The sequence below is a fragment of the Pseudomyrmex gracilis genome, unplaced genomic scaffold (genome assembly GCF_002006095.1).
Source record: "Pseudomyrmex gracilis isolate BER0280 unplaced genomic scaffold, ASM200609v1 scaffold_21, whole genome shotgun sequence".
NCBI lineage: Eukaryota > Metazoa > Arthropoda > Insecta > Hymenoptera > Formicidae > Pseudomyrmex > Pseudomyrmex gracilis.
The window spans coordinates 1,122,958-1,141,658 of NW_018020605.1; the positions used below are offsets into that span (position 1 = coordinate 1,122,958).

The following is an 18,701-nucleotide window of genomic DNA, read 5'->3' on the forward strand; positions in this document are numbered from 1 at the left end:
TTCTTCTCATCGACGTCCTTGTTTTTTTTTTTTTTTTTTTTTTTTTTTTTTAACAACAAACGGAAACAATCGATTATATATAATGCAAATATCGTTATCTTGTTTGAAGTCTTAGCACAGCTGCGCTACCAGAATTGTATCGTTCAAATCGAAAAATCGAAATATATCATCGTGCAAATAACAAACGTGAGACAGTAAGTAAATGTTTAATTTTCCAAGATGTCAAAGACGTCACTTCAACGTTCAACTCGTGCAACTTGTGCAAAGAAATTTCCATAAAGAAATGCGTTCCTGTTTTTTTTCTTTGAATCGATAATTGGGTGTTATTCCGATTAAAGAAATTTTTACAACAAGTTCGCAAAACCTAGTAGCCGAGTGGCTGATAACCGATATTTGTTAATCTCGCTTAATTCTCAAATAGCTGTCTTCTTATGTCTACTGATAAGATTTAATCTTGCATACTTTTTGTTTTTTTTTAATTATGTAATTTATTAGATATGTTTTATAAAATGAATATTTTAAATAAAAATGTTCAATTTTTTTGCAACGTTGTGTGTTACATACGTAATTATCATTGTCAAACTTTATATGCTGCAAATTCTAAAAACAGTAGGAAAAAGATCGGTATCTATTAAGTGTTTTTGTTTGATCTACTTTGAAGTGTCTCTCAATTACATACGGTTTAAATGTCATATGAATCGTGCGATAGTAATTGATTTATGTATGGTAGCATAATGTGTTTGAGTGTAACAGAATTAACGTTTTTTAAAAGTGCAGTTTTTTTTCGCAAAAACAAGGAAAAGGCCGCGATGTTTCGTGGCGGCTTATGAAATTAGAATATTTTTGATCTTAAAAAAAAAACAAAGCGATTGTATAGCGATCGTAGATTAAAGAAGAAATTGCTGTACGTATTTTTCTCTCTCTCTCTCTTTCTCGCTCTCTCTCTCTTGCGCACGTGTGTTACTTACCCTGAAATAAAACGCGGTTCGGATAAACTTGGCGCGAACTTCTCACAAAACTAGACCGCGGGTTTCGTTCTCGATGGTTCTTGGTGACACAATTTTGGCTTGTCAAAATTTTATCAAGATCAAAAAATTCCTACAGCACGTCGAAAAGCAAAAACTCATGAAAACCCGGCAATCGTCGTCGTCGTCGTTGTTGTTGTTGTTTACTAACACCGTGATGGTGTTTGATTGCTACGTTGGTTTTCAGGAGACTGAATCGTTTTGCGAGCCACGTTCACCTCTATATGTAGAAAACTCTCCACTTCCACAACGGTCGTCGCGATCGCGTCGCTCTCCCGTTACACGCGATGAACGATTGTGTGCACGCGAATACACGCGCGAGAGAAAGAGATGCGCTTGCCTGCCAAATTGTCAAGACATCGCACGCACGAACAATTTTGTTCTCGTGTCAGGGAATATATATTTTCTAACACACGTGATCGCGCGTGGACTATCAATATTCTACAGTAGAAAGATTGGATAAATTTGGTGCCAAATTATATATTCATCGTTGAAAAACGATTAAAGCATTTTTAAAATTTTCATTTGTTAGAAATATGAAATGCGTGTACTTAAGTAGAAAAGTTTTAATTAATTATTCATTTCAAATACAACTATAAACATATGTAAAATTTGTTATTCATTCAGAGTTGGATTTGTATATGGAGTTTATCTCATACAAGTGGCAAAACATACAGGATTATCTCGGTTTTTCTACTACATCGTTTTTCCTCTTCTTTGAATTAGTTAGTTATCGCGCAACTATGTAACGATTATCGCATAGCTGACACAAGTTAATAGATAATTGCTGAACCGTGATTGTTATCGAGCACTGTATATAATAGCAGAAATATGTGTAAAAGATTTTATTTTCACTTCTCTATTGTGTAATATACATACGCATAAAAACACTAGATGGTACAGAACGTTATTTGGACATTATTACTCTCTTCCTCTTTCTATTTTATATATATATATATATATATATATATATATATATTTCTATCTTTGTTTCTGTGCATGAAGTTTTAAAGCGCATAAAGTTTTAAATTTTCAGATAGTATCGTCAATTGAATTAACCATATGAACAAATATAACACTGGTAGTAGCAGCATATGTACATGTACATATTCACGCGATAAAATCATTATCAATATTTGCAGTGATTATTTGAGTGATTACTTTTATAGATTTGCTATCAAAATATTCTGCGAGATAATTATTTAAAATTATCTTGATTCTACGTGTCTCGCATTAATTCTTCCTGAATGTCAAGATTTTATTTTCAGTGGTAGATAAAGTTTTAATATATTTTTATATTAAGTTTTTTACGAATATTTTATTGTATTTTATTATATCATATATATGTACTACAAAAAATTCTACATTTACATATCTATATCTTACGTATCTTTATCTCTTACATTGATTATCGTTGTTATCGCTTTATCGATAACCAGAAAAAATAGCATCTCAAGATTACGTCGTAGAACTATGTGAACTAAGCGATTTTCATTGATTACAATAAAGCCGATGAAGTTTCTCGCAATGCACAATAATATTAAGTAATCGAACCAACGGGTACCAAGTGCTGCTTCGTCATTAACTAACCGCATTTTGCATAATATTGCCGTGGTAAACGCGGGTCGATGACTCCGACGGTAATTATTTGAACACTGGGAGACAAAATACCATATTTTTATTCCTTCCTCCCCCTCCCCGTGAAGCAAGAAATGTAGACATTACGCGCTATAAATAATAATAATTTATTATATTTCCAGTGTATCTGACTGCCATTTAAAGTTCATTACGAGAAAACAATTTAGTTTTCGTGTGTAATCTTCGCGAATCTATAATTCGCGCGAAGAATGCTTTGATATACTTCTTTTTTTTTTTTTTTTTTTTTTTTGATTGAGACTAGTTGTGAGACAAATAGCAGCGAATTTATTGGTCAGTCATTGATTAGACGCCAGGAAAGACAAAGAGGAAAGATGTCAAGAGTCTTTAACGTCACAGTCCATTTACCGCGTTAGAAAATAAACCTGAAATAAATTGGTTCACTGTCACACAGCAATGTTTACCGAAGGAAAGTTTCTTCTTGCATGCGATAACCTGCGAGAACCCAGATTCGTAGGTAACAAAAATACAAAAATATACAGAAATAACTAAGACGTATGTCACGTTGCTTATTTATGATGGAACTCAATTCGGGAAATCTGAAAGTGACTGACAGTCGTATTTGTGTGATCGCTATTTATATAAATTTTCAGCGCTCTCTCTCTCTCTCTTTCATTATCTGTTTATTTCTTTTTTTCCCTAATAAACAAGAAATAACGCTTTCAAATTTTCTCCTATTATCCAGAATTACATCAGAACGTATCCTCAATTCTTAATTGTAAAAGAAAGAGAAAGAAAAAGAGAGAGAGGAAGAGAGTGGGAGATGAGGGGAGAGAATAAAAAGATAAGCAACCAATATTTCCCTTGTAGCCAGATTTGTAATGATAAAGAAGACGGAGGTGGAGATAAATAATGTTGTAACCGCGGAGCATTTTTTCTCGACTCCGAGAAAGGAACAGTAGGTCACCCGATGTGACAGAAAGCGCAGGGAGTCTCGATGTTTCTTTCTTGGATTAGAGACAAATGGTTACCCTGACCTCCTCCAATTATATGACAAGCAGGTGCATCATGAACGCGCTGCGAGAGGTCAATTTTTTAACCTACTGGAAATACAAAGTTTGCACTTACGTCTATAAATAGTTAATAATTATGTAGAAGATAAATAGTGTTTGTATAAACTTGAAAAACCAAACAAGTGTCAAGTCATACATTAGTATGTTCGTTACCTATTCACGTTACCGCGCGCTAGTTCGCTGGTCCAACGGTTTCCGCACGACTTTCGGCTTCTCTCTGTCACTTGATTCAATGTACGACGGTATAAGTACATTTTCTGAATTATTGTGAGCAACCGCTTCTTCAATTTTACATTAATCCTAACGTGTTTTTGTCTTGTTTTGTTTTTTCTTTATTACATGCACATCGTGTTGCTCTTTCTTTTCGCTATATCTATATCAGAAATTGTAGTTGATATTTTGACGATTGTTAGAATTATATAAACCATAGTATTCTTTATGGCAAACTGGTTTATTATAAATAATCGCATTATCTCTCGAGTATACTTATTATCACGTAATAAAACAACATTTAGAAAGAAAACACTCTCTCTGTTTTATTATTTATTCGGTATACAGTCTGATTAATCGACCATAGTCAACAACTTTTGTTTAATCGACCATGGCTGAGTGTGGCAGCAAACGTACGTGTTAATAATTATGTCGCATTAACTTGGAAGAATGTATCACTTTTGACCTAATTTTCTCTTTGGCAGAAATAATGTTTAAAAGTTTTTCTATTATATATTCTTTTAACTGAATATATTGTTTTCTGAAAAAGGATGTGCACTTGTCATCTGTATTATTGTAAATCTGTACTGCGACAAAACTAGGACGCAATTTTCCTCATCCTTTCCTGCATCTGAGAGAACAAGGCTGTCCGGGCAATGGGTCAACGTGTTAAGGATTTGTATGAGAAAATCCGTTCTCATCGTTAATTGCATCTCCGGGTCCAGAGAATGCGCATCTCTCCTCGCGCCGATCATGCGAAGAGACAATAAGAGATATTCGTCTCCCTCTTCTTTCTCCGTTTCTTTTCCCGCGGTTGCAGTTGTTTCGCAATTTCCTTCGCCGCAACTATCGTATCGGAGATACTGATTGACAAAAACTTCCGATTGTTGCACACTGCGCGCGCTGCAATTGCGCTGTGCAATTACCACCGCGAACGGAATTGGAGGATATAACGTCGTCGTCGTGGCTTATGACATTTTAACGATCACACGGGAGAAAAATTTCGTGATTCCTTTTGTAGTTTATTTAAGGAAATATTGCAACGCGCGCGAGTGAAGAATTCTAAATCTTCGCTAATGAGTACGTCTTCAAAAACAAAAACATTTTCTATTCAATGTGCATTACGAATAAGCACATGAACGATGTAGCGTGCTCGCGAATTCATTGCAAAAAGCGAAGGTTACGCGGTAAACAACAACCAGGACTGAAATAGAGTTACAAAAGAAACAATCTTGTCATGTCTTCTTGTGGAAGTCTTAATGAAATCCAGACTCGACGCGATAATTAAAGTGCGCGCATTTAATTGCTCGGTACGTTAAGTGATTTCGTCCAACGTAGGAATTACTTGTTCAAGGCATTGTGAAGACACCGCGAAGAGAATGTCCACAAACCGTAATCCCCGGAAGTTACATTAAGGAGTGCATATATATATATATATATATATATGTATATATACGTATCGTTCGAATCATCGTTACATAGACGATGTCTACGAGATTATCTTATTGTATGCGCGTCGCAGATATGTATATTTACGATGATTGAACAATTTTGCTGGCTGGCTACATTCGGTATATTGTTGCACTACTTTACACAGTGGCCTCGATTTTATGCAACAACGTTTGCGACACACGAGAGAAAAGTCGGAGAAGAATCGTCCTCGTTTGAGTATCTCTAATTTTATCTTTTAATGAATCTTTTTTTATAATTATTTGTCGATATCTTCTCAATCACCTTTCGAGTGATTGATATATATGTATATATATACATGTGTGTGCAATATTAAAAAAAAAACAGCATATTTTACGTAACGAACTCTCATCCGGGCTCCAGTAATATAACTAATGAGATTCTGCGTGCAAATGATGATCCCTTATTATCTTCAAAGAGTTCTCAGTACATTTATATATGTATATATAAATTATACATTTTCTAATTATGCATTTTCCTTACCGAGGCATCGCGGAATATTCATGAAGAAAACGTATGTTGCTAATCGAATTAATTCAATTTCCGATATTACTGGGATAATTAGCATCTTTGAAGCGCATAACGGCTATTAATACATACATATGTTGATCGTGATGTGTTTTCCGCGATTGGGAAAGCGCGTTCACTCGCGGGTCTTTACTCGCGCATTTATCGTCATTAAGAGGCTAACATATAACCAACACCTTTTAATGTATTGCATCTGCCTGCTGTGCGCTTAATTGCATTGAAAAAAAAAAAAACGGGGTGAGTTTCTCAAAAGATTGCGTGATTGATACATCGGGAAAGAGTAAAGTCATAATTGAGTGACATTTTTGATAAACAAATATACAAAATTATTCTCAAGTAGGAAAGAAGCAATGGAAATGAAATTTATAGTTTTATTTCGGTGCAATGAAATAAAATCAATAATGTAAATTTTAAAAAAACTTCATGTACCTGTGTTATACATGTGACATACATATCTGTTATCAGTTTAAACATATTTTCTTCTACATTTTACATTTTTCTACATTCTATATAAAGTTTTATATTTCAATGTTTACATATATAAAATTGTTTCTGTCTCTATTCATTTGTGTAGATTTGAAAAACTTGAAGAGAAAGAATTATGAAGATACACTCGTCACTCGTCCGTGTGACTTCTCGACAATATCTTCGTTAGCAAGGACCGTCGTGTTTGTAAGCGATATCTGCGAAGAGTAAATTCCGTGTTATTTGATTTGAATGTTTAATCAAGTATCAATCGGGAAGCGTGCTTTTATTTTCACAACAAGAAACAAAATAATCCACTCGCACTTTCCGCACCGTCTCATTTCAACACGAGAAAATACGAGATATTATCTTAATCAAGTCAATTATCACCTATGTCGTACATGAATATCTTTGCTTACGGAATGCGTAATGTAAGAATAGAATTTATCTTGTAAGATCGCTCAATAGGATTTATCTATAAGATCGTCTTTTTTGCTTTTCTTTTATTGTGTATACACAAAGAATACACAACAGCGTCGAGACATTTTCGTGTCTTTAACGAGATATTCTCGGAGTCTCGAAAATTACGTTTTTCCTGTTGTGACGAAAATCCACGTATCCTCGTCGAGGCGGAATTCAAACTTTTGCTACGCGAGGTAATTTTACGCGACATAATCAAGTTAATGAGCGAAGAACTTTTATACAAGAAGAGCCGAGCGAAAATGCGTTCGCACGAACGCGCAGATTCGCTCTTCTCTTTGTAGAATTTATGTACTACCTGTATAATCTGCACGTGTGTGTCTCTCACTTCTTTCCGGGGAACGTAATCTGGCGCACCAAAGAGCCTCCGGACTCACGTAAGATTTGCCGTTGGTGCCGCATACGGGTTGTCTGTGATCCTCTTCCGGAATCGAGCCGCACGGCTGGTCATCCGGTCCAGAACACGGACCGTGATGTTTCAGGAAAAGATCTGCGTGAAAGTAAGACAAATACCCGGTCTTGTCACTACGTCGTTACATTGTAAAAGTTTCGCTGCGTCGTCTACGTTGATCTTCATTTATATTTCGTTTTAATTTAATGAACGATTCGATTGTAACGAAGACGATGTGTGATGTGAGTTTTAAGAAAATATCAGAATTTACACTGTTACGTTGTGAACTTTCGTACGTTTTACAAAGTAAGCGGTTTTCGCGCGAACTTACATTTATCTTGACGAGTGTGGCATTGCAAGTGATGTATGTTTCGATACGTCAGACCGTCATTTCCGCAAACCTGCTCGGCAGTGTTGTTCGCACTTGTATTCTGCATTTCCGCGCAAGAATCGTGGCTGTGCGTATTGCATTCTCCTTGAAAGATCACCTTTAAACCTACATTAAAAAAAAAAAAAAAAAAAGTAAGTAATGTTTTCATTGAACAACGCTGCTTCTTGCGCAAGTGAAATAATGCACTCATAAAATTAACGAGAATATTGTCACGTACGTGGTTGATAGCAAAGAAACTGAAAAGGATTCGGATATGTGACTCCGTCCGATGCGCAAATAGGATTCCATTCGTATATCACGTTCGCAACTTTGCAAACCGACGCACCGTAAAGTTTACGAACAAATTCCACGCGGCAACCACCATCGTGAACAATATGTAAGTCTAGAAAAAAACAAATAATTTTTTAAGGTGATTAACCAATATTATATATAATGACGTGTATAATAAATGTAAGATATATATATATGATAATAATAATAATAATAACTATGATAATAAATGTTTTTATATGTTTCATATATTTTTCATACTTTTTCATTTTTCAAATATTTTTTTAATTTGCATAATCTCGTGACATTAATATCAAATATACGCGTGTGTGTAGGTTCGATTCTTGAACTGTGAATAATATTTCACACTTATCGCGGTAATTAGAATCTTAATTTAATTTTTGCTTTTGCGTAACTGTTTTGCTAATCTCTTACTGGGATTATTTCGTTGCAGACACTTGAGTTGTGCCACGTTTTGATAAGTGAATCCGTTGCTAGCGCAGACCGGATTCACTCCGTAATGTTCAATGCCGTTTCTGTAACAGTGGTCTTTCTGCTCGCATTCTGTCATCGACATGACTGTCAAATCTGGAAAAAAAAAAAGATAAATTACAAAAAAGAAGAACCTTTATCACGAAAATTTCTTTGAATTACAATGACAACAAATGAATGTGAAATAAAAAATAGATTAAAAAATTATATAAATAACGTGAAATTCTTCCACATGCATAAAAAAATTCGTAAATCGTTACAGTCATACAGCAATGGAGGCAATTTTGCGAGTAATATACGCGTACATGTCGTTGGACTTTGTCATTTTAGCCGAACCGTTAAGCATGCATATACATACGTGAGAGTTAGGAAAAGCAAAATAACACCTGCCGGACGCTTACCTTTTAACTGTTTCTGACGAACGCATAGAAGTGATTGCATATTAGTGTAAATCTTACGATCCGAGCCGCACACTGGCTCGTAATGTAAATTAACGCTGCAATATTCTTCACTTTTCAAGCAGGGACCAGAATGCAACGTGGCAACTGAAAAATATTTTATAAATTATTGGAAATTAAGTAATTTTTTATTTCCTTTGTATATATCGTCATTTTGTCTAAATTTATATTTATAAAATTTTATAACGAATGTTATTTGTAATATATCTCTATGTAACATGAAGACTTTTTCTCTCTCTTTTCTCGTTCACGTTAATAGATATTAGCAGAGAAAATGTTTATGCTATTTTTAACATAAATCATGTTCTAAATGACAATTACTCTTTTCTATTCCAGAATTTGTTAGTTAAATCGACGGTTGTTCTGAAAATTAAAAAATTAACTTACCAATCTCGCGACTATGATGATTTTTGCAATCTAAATATAAACTATTAGCATATGTCATACCATCTTCTCCGCAAATCAGACCGCCGTACATGTCACCATTATCGAAAATCGTGCAATTTTCATACAAGGCTACTTTGTCTTGTAAAGTGAGTGCAAATACTATTTTGTTGCATATTCCGATCTCTGAAAGATTACAAATTTTTTTTTATATTTTGTCTGCTACAACTTTCTTTCTACAAAATTTATATAAATTATAGTTTTCACTTAATCACAAATTTGAGTTAAGCTTATTGAAGAACATTAATAAAACACAATCTGACCGAAAAGAAACAAAATGTATTGCGCAATTGAAAACGACATTGCTGAATTTTGAATACAGTTTTCAACGGCAGAAGAACGACTGTGTTCGCTCGCGCAATTTCACCGTATTTCTTTCTCTTCAGTTGAAAGCATTTCTATAGATTTCTCACGTTGCGATAAATCATGTAAATTCCATATCGAATACGTGTCGCTACCAATCAACATTAGCGAAATCATTCGTAACAATGTGGCATTGTCGTTATTACTTAAATTTCTTCTGATATCAATTTGTGAGTAATAATGCGCCAGTCTAAACTAAATGAGATAATAATCTCTGTAATAGATTTTTTTATTAATCTATTAGTCCTTAGAACTTTTAAAAACATTTTAAGTATTTTTTTTATATATTTAACATGTTATCCATCTACATACATAACGTGACTAAAGTCACATAACTTTACTTTAGTCACGTGTTTTTAAAAACATTTACATCCTGTCCAGTTAGGGTTCATATCTCGGTCGGTTAAGTTCACACTTGAATTATCAGAATAGGAACCTAACCGGTCAAAATGTAAATTCAACTTGTCAAGATGTGAACCGTTCGCCGTGAATACAGCATGGAATAGAACCATGTTCACGTTTGGTCCATATCGCACGTACCGACAATCGCTTGTGGACATGGCTGCGTAGTTCCACTGTGCACCATCCGTGGATATGCGCTACTTTACGGTGGCGGTGAAGCTATCGCAGAAACTCTTAGGTCCGAATTCATAGTCGTTTTACAAATCTTAGATCTCGACTCCAATCTCAAATTTCTCTTAGAATGGCGTATAGATTAACCCAATTCGGTCCACTGAGCCATTTTTGCACCAAACCATGGCCTGACCGCTCTCATTCTTCTCTCTGCTATTACAGTTTGTATTGTATATAGCCCTGGCTGCTCTCAGTCTTTTCTCTGATTTTAATCAATCATTTTTTTCTTTTAAATGCGTATATATACAGGGTGTCCCAGAATTGCCGTACAATCTCTCGTAGGCAGGTAGAAGGAGTAAAACTGAGTCAAAAAGTCCTGAATCATTTTTTTCTATTATTTATAATAAAAGAGTAATTATTGAATAAATCAGGCCAATCAGCGCAGACCTTTAGCCAGGCGCACGTCAGTGAGCGCTCACACACACCAGGCGCGCGGCTCACTGACGTGCGCCTGACTAAAGATCTGCGCTGATTGGCCTAATTTACTCAATAATTACTCTTTTATTATAAATAATANAAAAAAATGGTTCAGGACTTTTCGACTCAGTTTTACTCTTTCTATCTGCCTACGAGACATTGTACGGCAATTCTGGGACACCCTGTATATATAGTCTATGCGGACTTGTGCAATGTAAACTCCAATTATGTACTAAATATTATTTAATAAAAATTTTTTAATATTCGAATTTGCATTTTATTTTTGAGGAAGTTTTCTCAGACGATAACGTCATTCACGGCATGCGAACCGATACTGACGCCATTTTCATTCACATCAGCCACGTCCTAACTTTATGTCGCGAAGTACGATGATCTTTTAATCTGGCGGTTGGTGAAGTCATAAAGATAATTTGATTCTTCAAAGTAGTTGATACAATTATAATAATCCAAGGAACAATAGCAAAATGGTATGTAAAGACAGCGAGTTAATCAATTTTTTTAAATCGATAACAATGTTGATGAAACATCTGTCCGTTTGTCGGATTGACACTTGCTTCTCGCGAACACGTTGTCACTTTGTAATGTCAAAATCCAGTTTTTGAAAATTAGCAGAATTTAAAGAATGAGATTAATAATCAGATTTCGTGAAAGAATGATATGTCTTGAATCGATTGTTTTTTTCCCCTTAGCCTTTGAGGTTAGATATTAAACGGAAGTTAACAGCGAGATCTGACAGAGTGAAAAGCGTGGATCTTCATCCAACCGAACCATGGATGTTGTGCTCCTTGTATCAAGGCAATGTGAATATCTGGAATCATGAAACCCAGACCTTGGTCAAAACATTTGAAGTATGCGATCTACCTGTGCGAACAGCAAAGTTTGTGCCACGCAAAAATTGGGTGATTACAGGATCTGATGATATGCAAATTAGAGTGTTTAATTACAATACCTTAGAACGAGTTCATTCCTTTGAAGCGCACAGCGACTATGTCAGATGTATAGCGGTGCATCCAACACAGCCATTTATACTCACAAGTAGTGGTATGTCAATATTAAATTTTTCAGTTTTCTATCAAACTAAAAAACATTTATTTTCTTCAAATTAGTATAGTGTAATGTTAATTTCATCTTTTATATAAAATGTGTTTAAATTACAGATGACATGTGGATTAAATTGTGGAACTGGGAGAAATCCTGGACGTGTCAACAAGTATTCGAGGGTCATACACATTACGTTATGCAAGTTGTATTTAATCCAAAAGACAACAATACTTTTGCCAGTGCATCCCTGGATAGAACAGTCAAAGTGTGGCAACTAGGTTCACCTACCGCTAATTTCACGCTAGAAGGTCACGAGAAAGGTGTCAATTGCGTGGATTACTACCACGGAGGGGACAAGCCTTATCTAATATCAGGTGCTGATGACAGATATGTCAAAATATGGGATTACCAAAACAAGACCTGTGTACAGACCTTGGAGGGCCACACTCAGAACATTTCCGCTGTGTGTTTCCATCCGGAATTACCGATTGTCCTTACCGCTTCTGAAGATGGCACTGTTAAAATATGGCATGCGGGGACTTACAGGCTGGAGTGTTCTCTTAATTACAGCTTCGAAAGAGTATGGACCATCGCATGCATGCGCGGTTCGAACAACGTTGCTATAGGATACGACGAGGGCAGTGTTATGGTCAAGGTTGGTCGGGAAGAACCTGCCGTGTCGATGGATTCGCTAGGCGGAAAAATTGTCTGGGCACGTCACAGTGAGATTCAACAAGTGAACTTGAAGGCACTGGGCGAGGAGGCGCAGGACGGAGAACGATTACCATTGACCGTCAAGGATATGGGAGCTTGTGAGATTTATCCGCAAACTATCCAGCATAATCCGAACGGACGATTTTTAGTAGTCTGCGGCGATGGAGAGTACATCATATACACGTCTATGGCGTTGAGAAACAAAGCGTTCGGACAGGCAGCGGAATTCGTGTGGGCGGCGGATTCGAGCCAGTATGCCGTGAGAGAAAGCAACACAACGGTGAAGGTCTTCAAAAACTTTAAAGAGAAAAAAAGCTTCAAACCAGAATTTGGAGCAGATGGTTCGTATATATCTTTGATTCTTTTGTTTTTTTACGGTAATTCGATTTCTGCATTTTGTTATTTGTTTTCAGGCATCTTTGGCGGATTTCTACTCGGTGTGTCGTCCGGATCCGGTCTGTCTTTCTTCGATTGGGATACATTGAATTTGGTTCGTCGCATAGATATACAACCGACGCATGTATATTGGGCCGAAAACGCCTCTTTAGTAACATTAGCCACAGCAGATCAGTATTTTATACTAAAGTATCACTCAGATGCCGTTGCTAATTCAGAAAATGCCGAGGATATCGAAAATGCTTTCGAAGTACGTGTGTTTGTCTACTTTATTATTTCAATCGACTTTGTTTAGCTTTTATTTCCAACTTTTATAAATGTTTTTTTTTTTCCAGATGGTAGCAGAAATGAGTGAAGTAGTGAAAACCGGTTTATGGGTCGGCGACTGTTTTATCTATACTAACAGCGTCAATCGCATCAATTATTTTGTCGGTGGTGAAGTAGTCACAGTTTCTCATTTAGACCGACCAATGTATTTGTTAGGATATGTGCCAAGGGACAATAGATTATATCTGTGTGACAAAGAACTCTCTGTTGTCTCTTACTCCTTGTTGCTGTCGGTGCTGGAATATCAAACCGCGGTTATGCGAAAGGATTTCGAAACTGCTAATAGAGTATTACCAACTATACCCAAAGAGCATCGAACGAGAGTAGCTCACTTCCTGGAGAAGCAGGTATGCATTTTAACTTGACGTTTATCGTCGTACAAAAACGCTTAGAGCAAATTAAGAACTGTCTTTCTTTACATCTTTATCACAGGGTTTCAAGGAGCAAGCTTTAGCAGTGTCCACGGATCCCGAGCACAGATTTGAATTGGCTCTCGCACTTGGTAATCTGGCGACCGCACACGAACTCGCCAAAGAAGCGAACAGCCAGCAGAAATGGCGACAATTGGCTTCTCTCGCCACCCAAAAGGGCAAATTGTGCCTAGCGCAGGAATGTCTACATCAGGCGCAAGATTTCGGCGGCTTGTTGTTACTGGCCACTAGTACGGGAAATGCAAACATGATACAGAAACTTGGCGCGCTCGCGGACGATACAGGAAAAAACAATATCTCCTTTTTGTCGAACTTTATTTTGGGCGACGTGGATAAGTGTCTCGATATTTTGATTAAGACGGACAGAATTCCTGAGGCAGCATTCTTTGCTAGGACGTACGCGCCTAGCAAAATCTCCGGTATCATCAAATTGTGGAAAGAGAAGCTTTCCGCAGTTAGTGAGAAAGCCGGACAGAGCTTGGCAGATCCTAAACAATACGAGAACCTCTTCCCCGGGTACAGAGAAGCTCTGAAAGTGGAGAAGTTTTTGCGAGAGGAAAGCAAGAAAAAGATTCCAGCTTCTGCATTTCCTACTGTTACGGTACGCATGCGTTTGAACGCATGATATATTTCTAAATTATTAGAGATAAATTAAATTTATTATTAAAACTAAATTATGTATTTTATATATTTTTATAGTCCAATAATGAGCGAAAACCTTTGGAAGAGATGTTGGCCGCCGAGCAAGCGGGATTGTTTCAGTATAAAGATGGTACGAGCAATGATTTCGAAACAAAATCGAGTGATCCGGTGACCGATTGCAGTCAGAGATTACAAGATCTTTCAGTATCTGGAATGGATATACAGAATATTTTGAGTAAAATTTCCATCTCGGCATCAGAAAAAACAATGGCAAAGTCCATGAGTAGTTCCAGGCCTCTCACAGTCGACGATGATGATTTGGATATCGACTTGGAGATTGATGAGAACATCGACATTACAGTAAGTTATTTACATTATTACACTATTATGTGTTTATGTAAAATCATTTTTTGTGTATTTGATGCACACATAAGTATTTGTGTGTGAGTGCGAAAATCAACAACAGATCATTAAAAACTGTCCCGGTGTAACAGATATATGTATGAATGCGAGAGAATAGAGGTACTCTTTCTCTTTCTTTTCTCGTGAGCTTTTGCGAAAGACCTCGAGAGCTTGTTTGCTCCCATGCAGTCACGCCGTATTTTGTTTACAGCCTTGTTGCCATAATATTCGACTTGGGAGTCGAACCAGACCCTTCCTACCGTACGGTTCCGACCATTACTACATTTTGTCACGCTCCACCTTCCATGTCCTCTTTTTCTCCATTCACTCACGGGAGTGAACTTAGAAATATTGCGTTTCGATATTTTCCACTTTTTACGTTGCAATATTTGATCGCGCGGACATAACATTTGTGTTACAGTTTGCTACGCACAGTCGAGAAAATATTTCTGCAGTTTTCAAAGCTTTCTATGTTTTTTCTGTTTAGGGTGTCAATCTCGACGACGACCTTCTCGAGGAAGATTAACCATTCAACCCAGTCATTCCGCGCAAAGAAAAAAGAAAATTGTGTCACTTAGACTTTAGTATTAAAAATACGAAATATCTGCGCGCAAGTGTGTTTATATAAACACCGTATAAGATAATACACAGACACGTAACTGCTATCACGATTAAAGATTAAATATATTAAATATATTGTTAATATAACAAAGGAAGTATGTGTGTTTGTGTTATAATCTTTTATCTCTCTCTTTTTTGTCGTTAATATCTCTTCTAGATAGATGCAAACTAACATTCGGTCATTTCCGATTTTTTTCCACGGATTAAGTTTTAAAAATACGAATGTGGATGACGGACCATTTCTTCGATTTTGAAAACAAAAACTTCAATATGGATCTTTTACTATCTCAGCGTGAAAGATTGCATCATTTTGATGCGAAGAATAAAAGCGCCATATTATCCGTTTCCCGTCGTTCCATGGATACCCGATACATTAGTCTATCGTGCTTATTTCGAATTTTCGGGCGGGAGTGCGTGCGTAAAAGCTCGAGTCGAATCGATATACTCGTACGTGTCACAAGGTGCCAAGGAAAAACAAAGAGGTACAGTTAGCACGAGCCGTACGTGCTCCGCCGCGCACTCACGGAAGAGAGAATAAGCGCGCGCGTGTTGAAGCAAACTATATTCGTTATTAACGCCAACAGGAAAAGGAGGTGCGAAGAGTTAAACTTGTCTAAGTAACCGAGTAAACTTCAGCAAACACGCTTTATTGTATTGTAACGACTTTTTCTATATTATATGTATATATATATTTATCTTGTATATTGAGAGCGTTTCTCTCTGATTATTTCTATTGATTTAGAAATATACATATATTTTCGTGAAATATACAAATATATATATATATATACAGGGTGTCCCGTAATTGCCGTCTTACCGCTCGTAGACAGGTAAAAAGGGTTATTCTAAGACGAAAAGTCCCATACCACTTTGGAAGTTCGCGATAATTAACGAAATATTAATTAATAAAGATCCGCTAATCAGCGTGCATCCAGCGTAAGGACAGCCCAGTCTGTCGCGCCGTAGCGACGGAATACAATGCACATGTTATTCTATTAGCTCTTTCCATTCTGTCGCTACGGCGCGACAGACTGGGCTGTCCTTACGCTGGATGCACGCTGATTAGCGGATCTTTATTAATAAATATTTCGTTAATTATTGCGAATCTTCCAAAGTGGTATAGAATTTTTTGTCTTAGAATAACCCCTTCTATCTACCTACGAGCGGTTATGAGACACCCTGTATATATATATATATACAATTCAAAAAAAATATTTTTTATAGAAACAATATAAAAATTATCGTATAAACTATAATTTTCAATAGCTGTTATAAAACGCACAAGAATAGATATTATTATTGTATTTTTAATTATTGTAACATCAGAAGAATTAATTTGCATGTTTGTTGTCTCACGTTCTTATTATATTTACACACATTCAGTTAGATATACATACATCATGTGTGTCATATATTTACAGCATTATTATTTCCCTTATATCACATTTATGATACACAGTTTATATGTATATTCGTAGTGTATGTCCCTATAATTTTCAGAAAATTGAGACGAGTTATTAAATATCTACATTAATTCCCGTGTGTCACACGTCATAGGTGTCATCCGTAAACACGCGACAAAACTTACTCCTGATAAATCACAAAACAAAACCAGTAAACTTGCTCTTATATTTATATTGGAGAAACCAGAAGATAGAAGCTTCCAATTGTAAAACCGACACGAAGAGAAAAGTGATCTGCATGTTGCGCCTGCTACCCACGCATGGATTTACAGGCGCTCTGTCGGTGGGCGAAAAAGAAAAAAAAAGAGCAGGTAGACGATAGAAGGAGCAAGAAGGGAAGAGAGTACAGAGTTGAAGAAGCAGAAGAAGAAAAAGATAGCCGGCTCGTCGTATTCGAAAATAGAAACAGCCGCGTTGACACTTCGCTACAAATTGTCCGCGTCATGACGCCGCTTCGCTTTAAGAGCCACGCGTTTCTCGCACGTTTGCCGGTTTTTCGCTCTGAGAAGAAAAAACCTACTAACCCAAGGACGACACGCTAGTCAATGTGGATAGATCTTGTTGTTTCGTACTTTTACACAGTCCAAACACACATTATCTTCCTTTGCATCAATTATTTTTTTAACAATTGAACATTTATTTCGAAGTACATGCACAATTATTACTGAATTTTTTACTTGCAAAATAAATGGTGATGGTACAATGGATTTAACTTTCTAGATGATAAGACGATGATGATAAGAGTTCGAGTTGAACATACGAAGGAGTCGCGTTTGAATTCTAGTTTTGCGTGAGCCGTCGGAAATTTATGACTCCCAGTTTCCACGTGGAGGATCATCATAAATCGGTCGAGCGATACGTGACACACTGTTAGCTCGTTCTCGGCCAATTTTTTTTACGACGCTCACAATTAAATCCACTTTTAACGACCGCACATTACGCGCCGCAGTATCTAACTCTTGTGCTATAATCGAATTAGAACATCCTTGCGGCAAAAATAAACGAATTTTATTGTCCGTTCTTTTTCTTCTGAAACAGATCTGCCGGAAAATAGGAAATTATTTCTTTCGACATAGAAACATCCAAGACGCTCGTAATCGGGAAATTAATTTGGCGCACAAACTTTATCATGCTGAACGCAATCACTTTGTTTCATATTTATTTTCTTCTGACTGAATAAATAATTGCAATGTAAACTTATGTAATCTCTAAACTTTATTTTGTATATTTGTGTTGAAGGTAGAACAAAATATGATTTCTTCACAGATTTGCGCGAGCGTAAACTTTTCTCGCGTGTGTCATTCCGATTAATATTCGATTATCTTATTTTTCTTTGTGCTCTCAGAAGACAGAGAGAACTTCACTGTCGCAGGAGAGAGAAGAGAGACACACACGTGCGTGAAACATCCCGTGAAGCTGCTAATAGTCGCCTAAACGGTCGGGCACGGTCGTTCTCAACCGTCGCTATATGTCACCACTAACTTCTACTTACACGCATCGCCACGCACGATGCACATGCGTGTGAATTTTTCGTGCGTTCTTCGCGCTCCTCCGTGCAGAGCTTCTTAAACGCGCAGTATTTTTTACTCGTTTCTTTTTTCTTAGTTCGAATTACATATATTTTGGAAGCAAAATCTATTTGAAATCACGAGAGAGAAAATTATGATTTCCATCTATAAAAAGTATCAAATTGGGGAAATCAATTTATTCAATTTATTTTATTACATATTGTTTATACGTTGATTTAAATCTACTTAGCACTCTTCAATGTTTAAGAACCTATTGAATTCGACGAGACACAAGACAAAATTGCTTTTGGTAGAGATCGCTTGTTGCGCGCGTGTATATGTTCATTTCACGAACACAGCTCGCGATTGCGACTCAAAGTTGCATACAGCTGTTGCGCGTCATTCAACGTTGTGCGTGTTTCTCTATAC

The 18,701-nt window shown here is 36.5% G+C and overlaps 3 protein-coding genes across 3 annotated transcripts in view; 1 reads left to right on the forward strand and 2 right to left on the reverse strand.

Moving 5' to 3' along the window:
- The window catches only part of LOC109851846 (aquaporin AQPcic-like), a 30,022-nt gene extending 28,791 nt beyond the window's left edge, over positions 1-1,231 (reverse strand). The window contains exon 1 of the transcript XR_002249939.1: positions 969-1,231. The gene's annotated coding sequence lies outside the window, so the exon portion shown is untranslated. The remainder of the gene's footprint in view (positions 1-968) is intronic.
- A 5,076-nt stretch (positions 1,232-6,307) lies between these two features.
- Positions 6,308-9,640, reverse strand: LOC109851838 (serine protease inhibitor dipetalogastin-like). Its single transcript, XM_020422316.1, has 8 exons — positions 9,557-9,640; positions 9,237-9,419; positions 8,793-8,936; positions 8,335-8,487; positions 7,847-8,011; positions 7,570-7,734; positions 7,146-7,337; positions 6,308-6,585 (listed from the first exon to the last, which is right to left on the reverse strand). The coding sequence occupies exons 1-8, from the start codon at positions 9,594-9,596 to the stop codon at positions 6,554-6,556; spliced, it is 1,074 nt and encodes a 357-aa protein (XP_020277905.1). The 5' UTR covers positions 9,597-9,640; the 3' UTR covers positions 6,308-6,553.
- A 1,380-nt stretch (positions 9,641-11,020) lies between these two features.
- Positions 11,021-16,003, forward strand: LOC109851848 (coatomer subunit beta'). Its single transcript, XM_020422340.1, has 8 exons — positions 11,021-11,194; positions 11,417-11,768; positions 11,885-12,823; positions 12,896-13,128; positions 13,214-13,552; positions 13,638-14,237; positions 14,336-14,638; positions 15,168-16,003. Exons 1-8 carry the CDS (start codon positions 11,192-11,194, stop codon positions 15,204-15,206), a joined length of 2,808 nt encoding a protein of 935 aa, XP_020277929.1. The 5' UTR covers positions 11,021-11,191; the 3' UTR covers positions 15,207-16,003.
- The last annotated feature ends 2,698 nt before the right edge of the window (positions 16,004-18,701 follow it).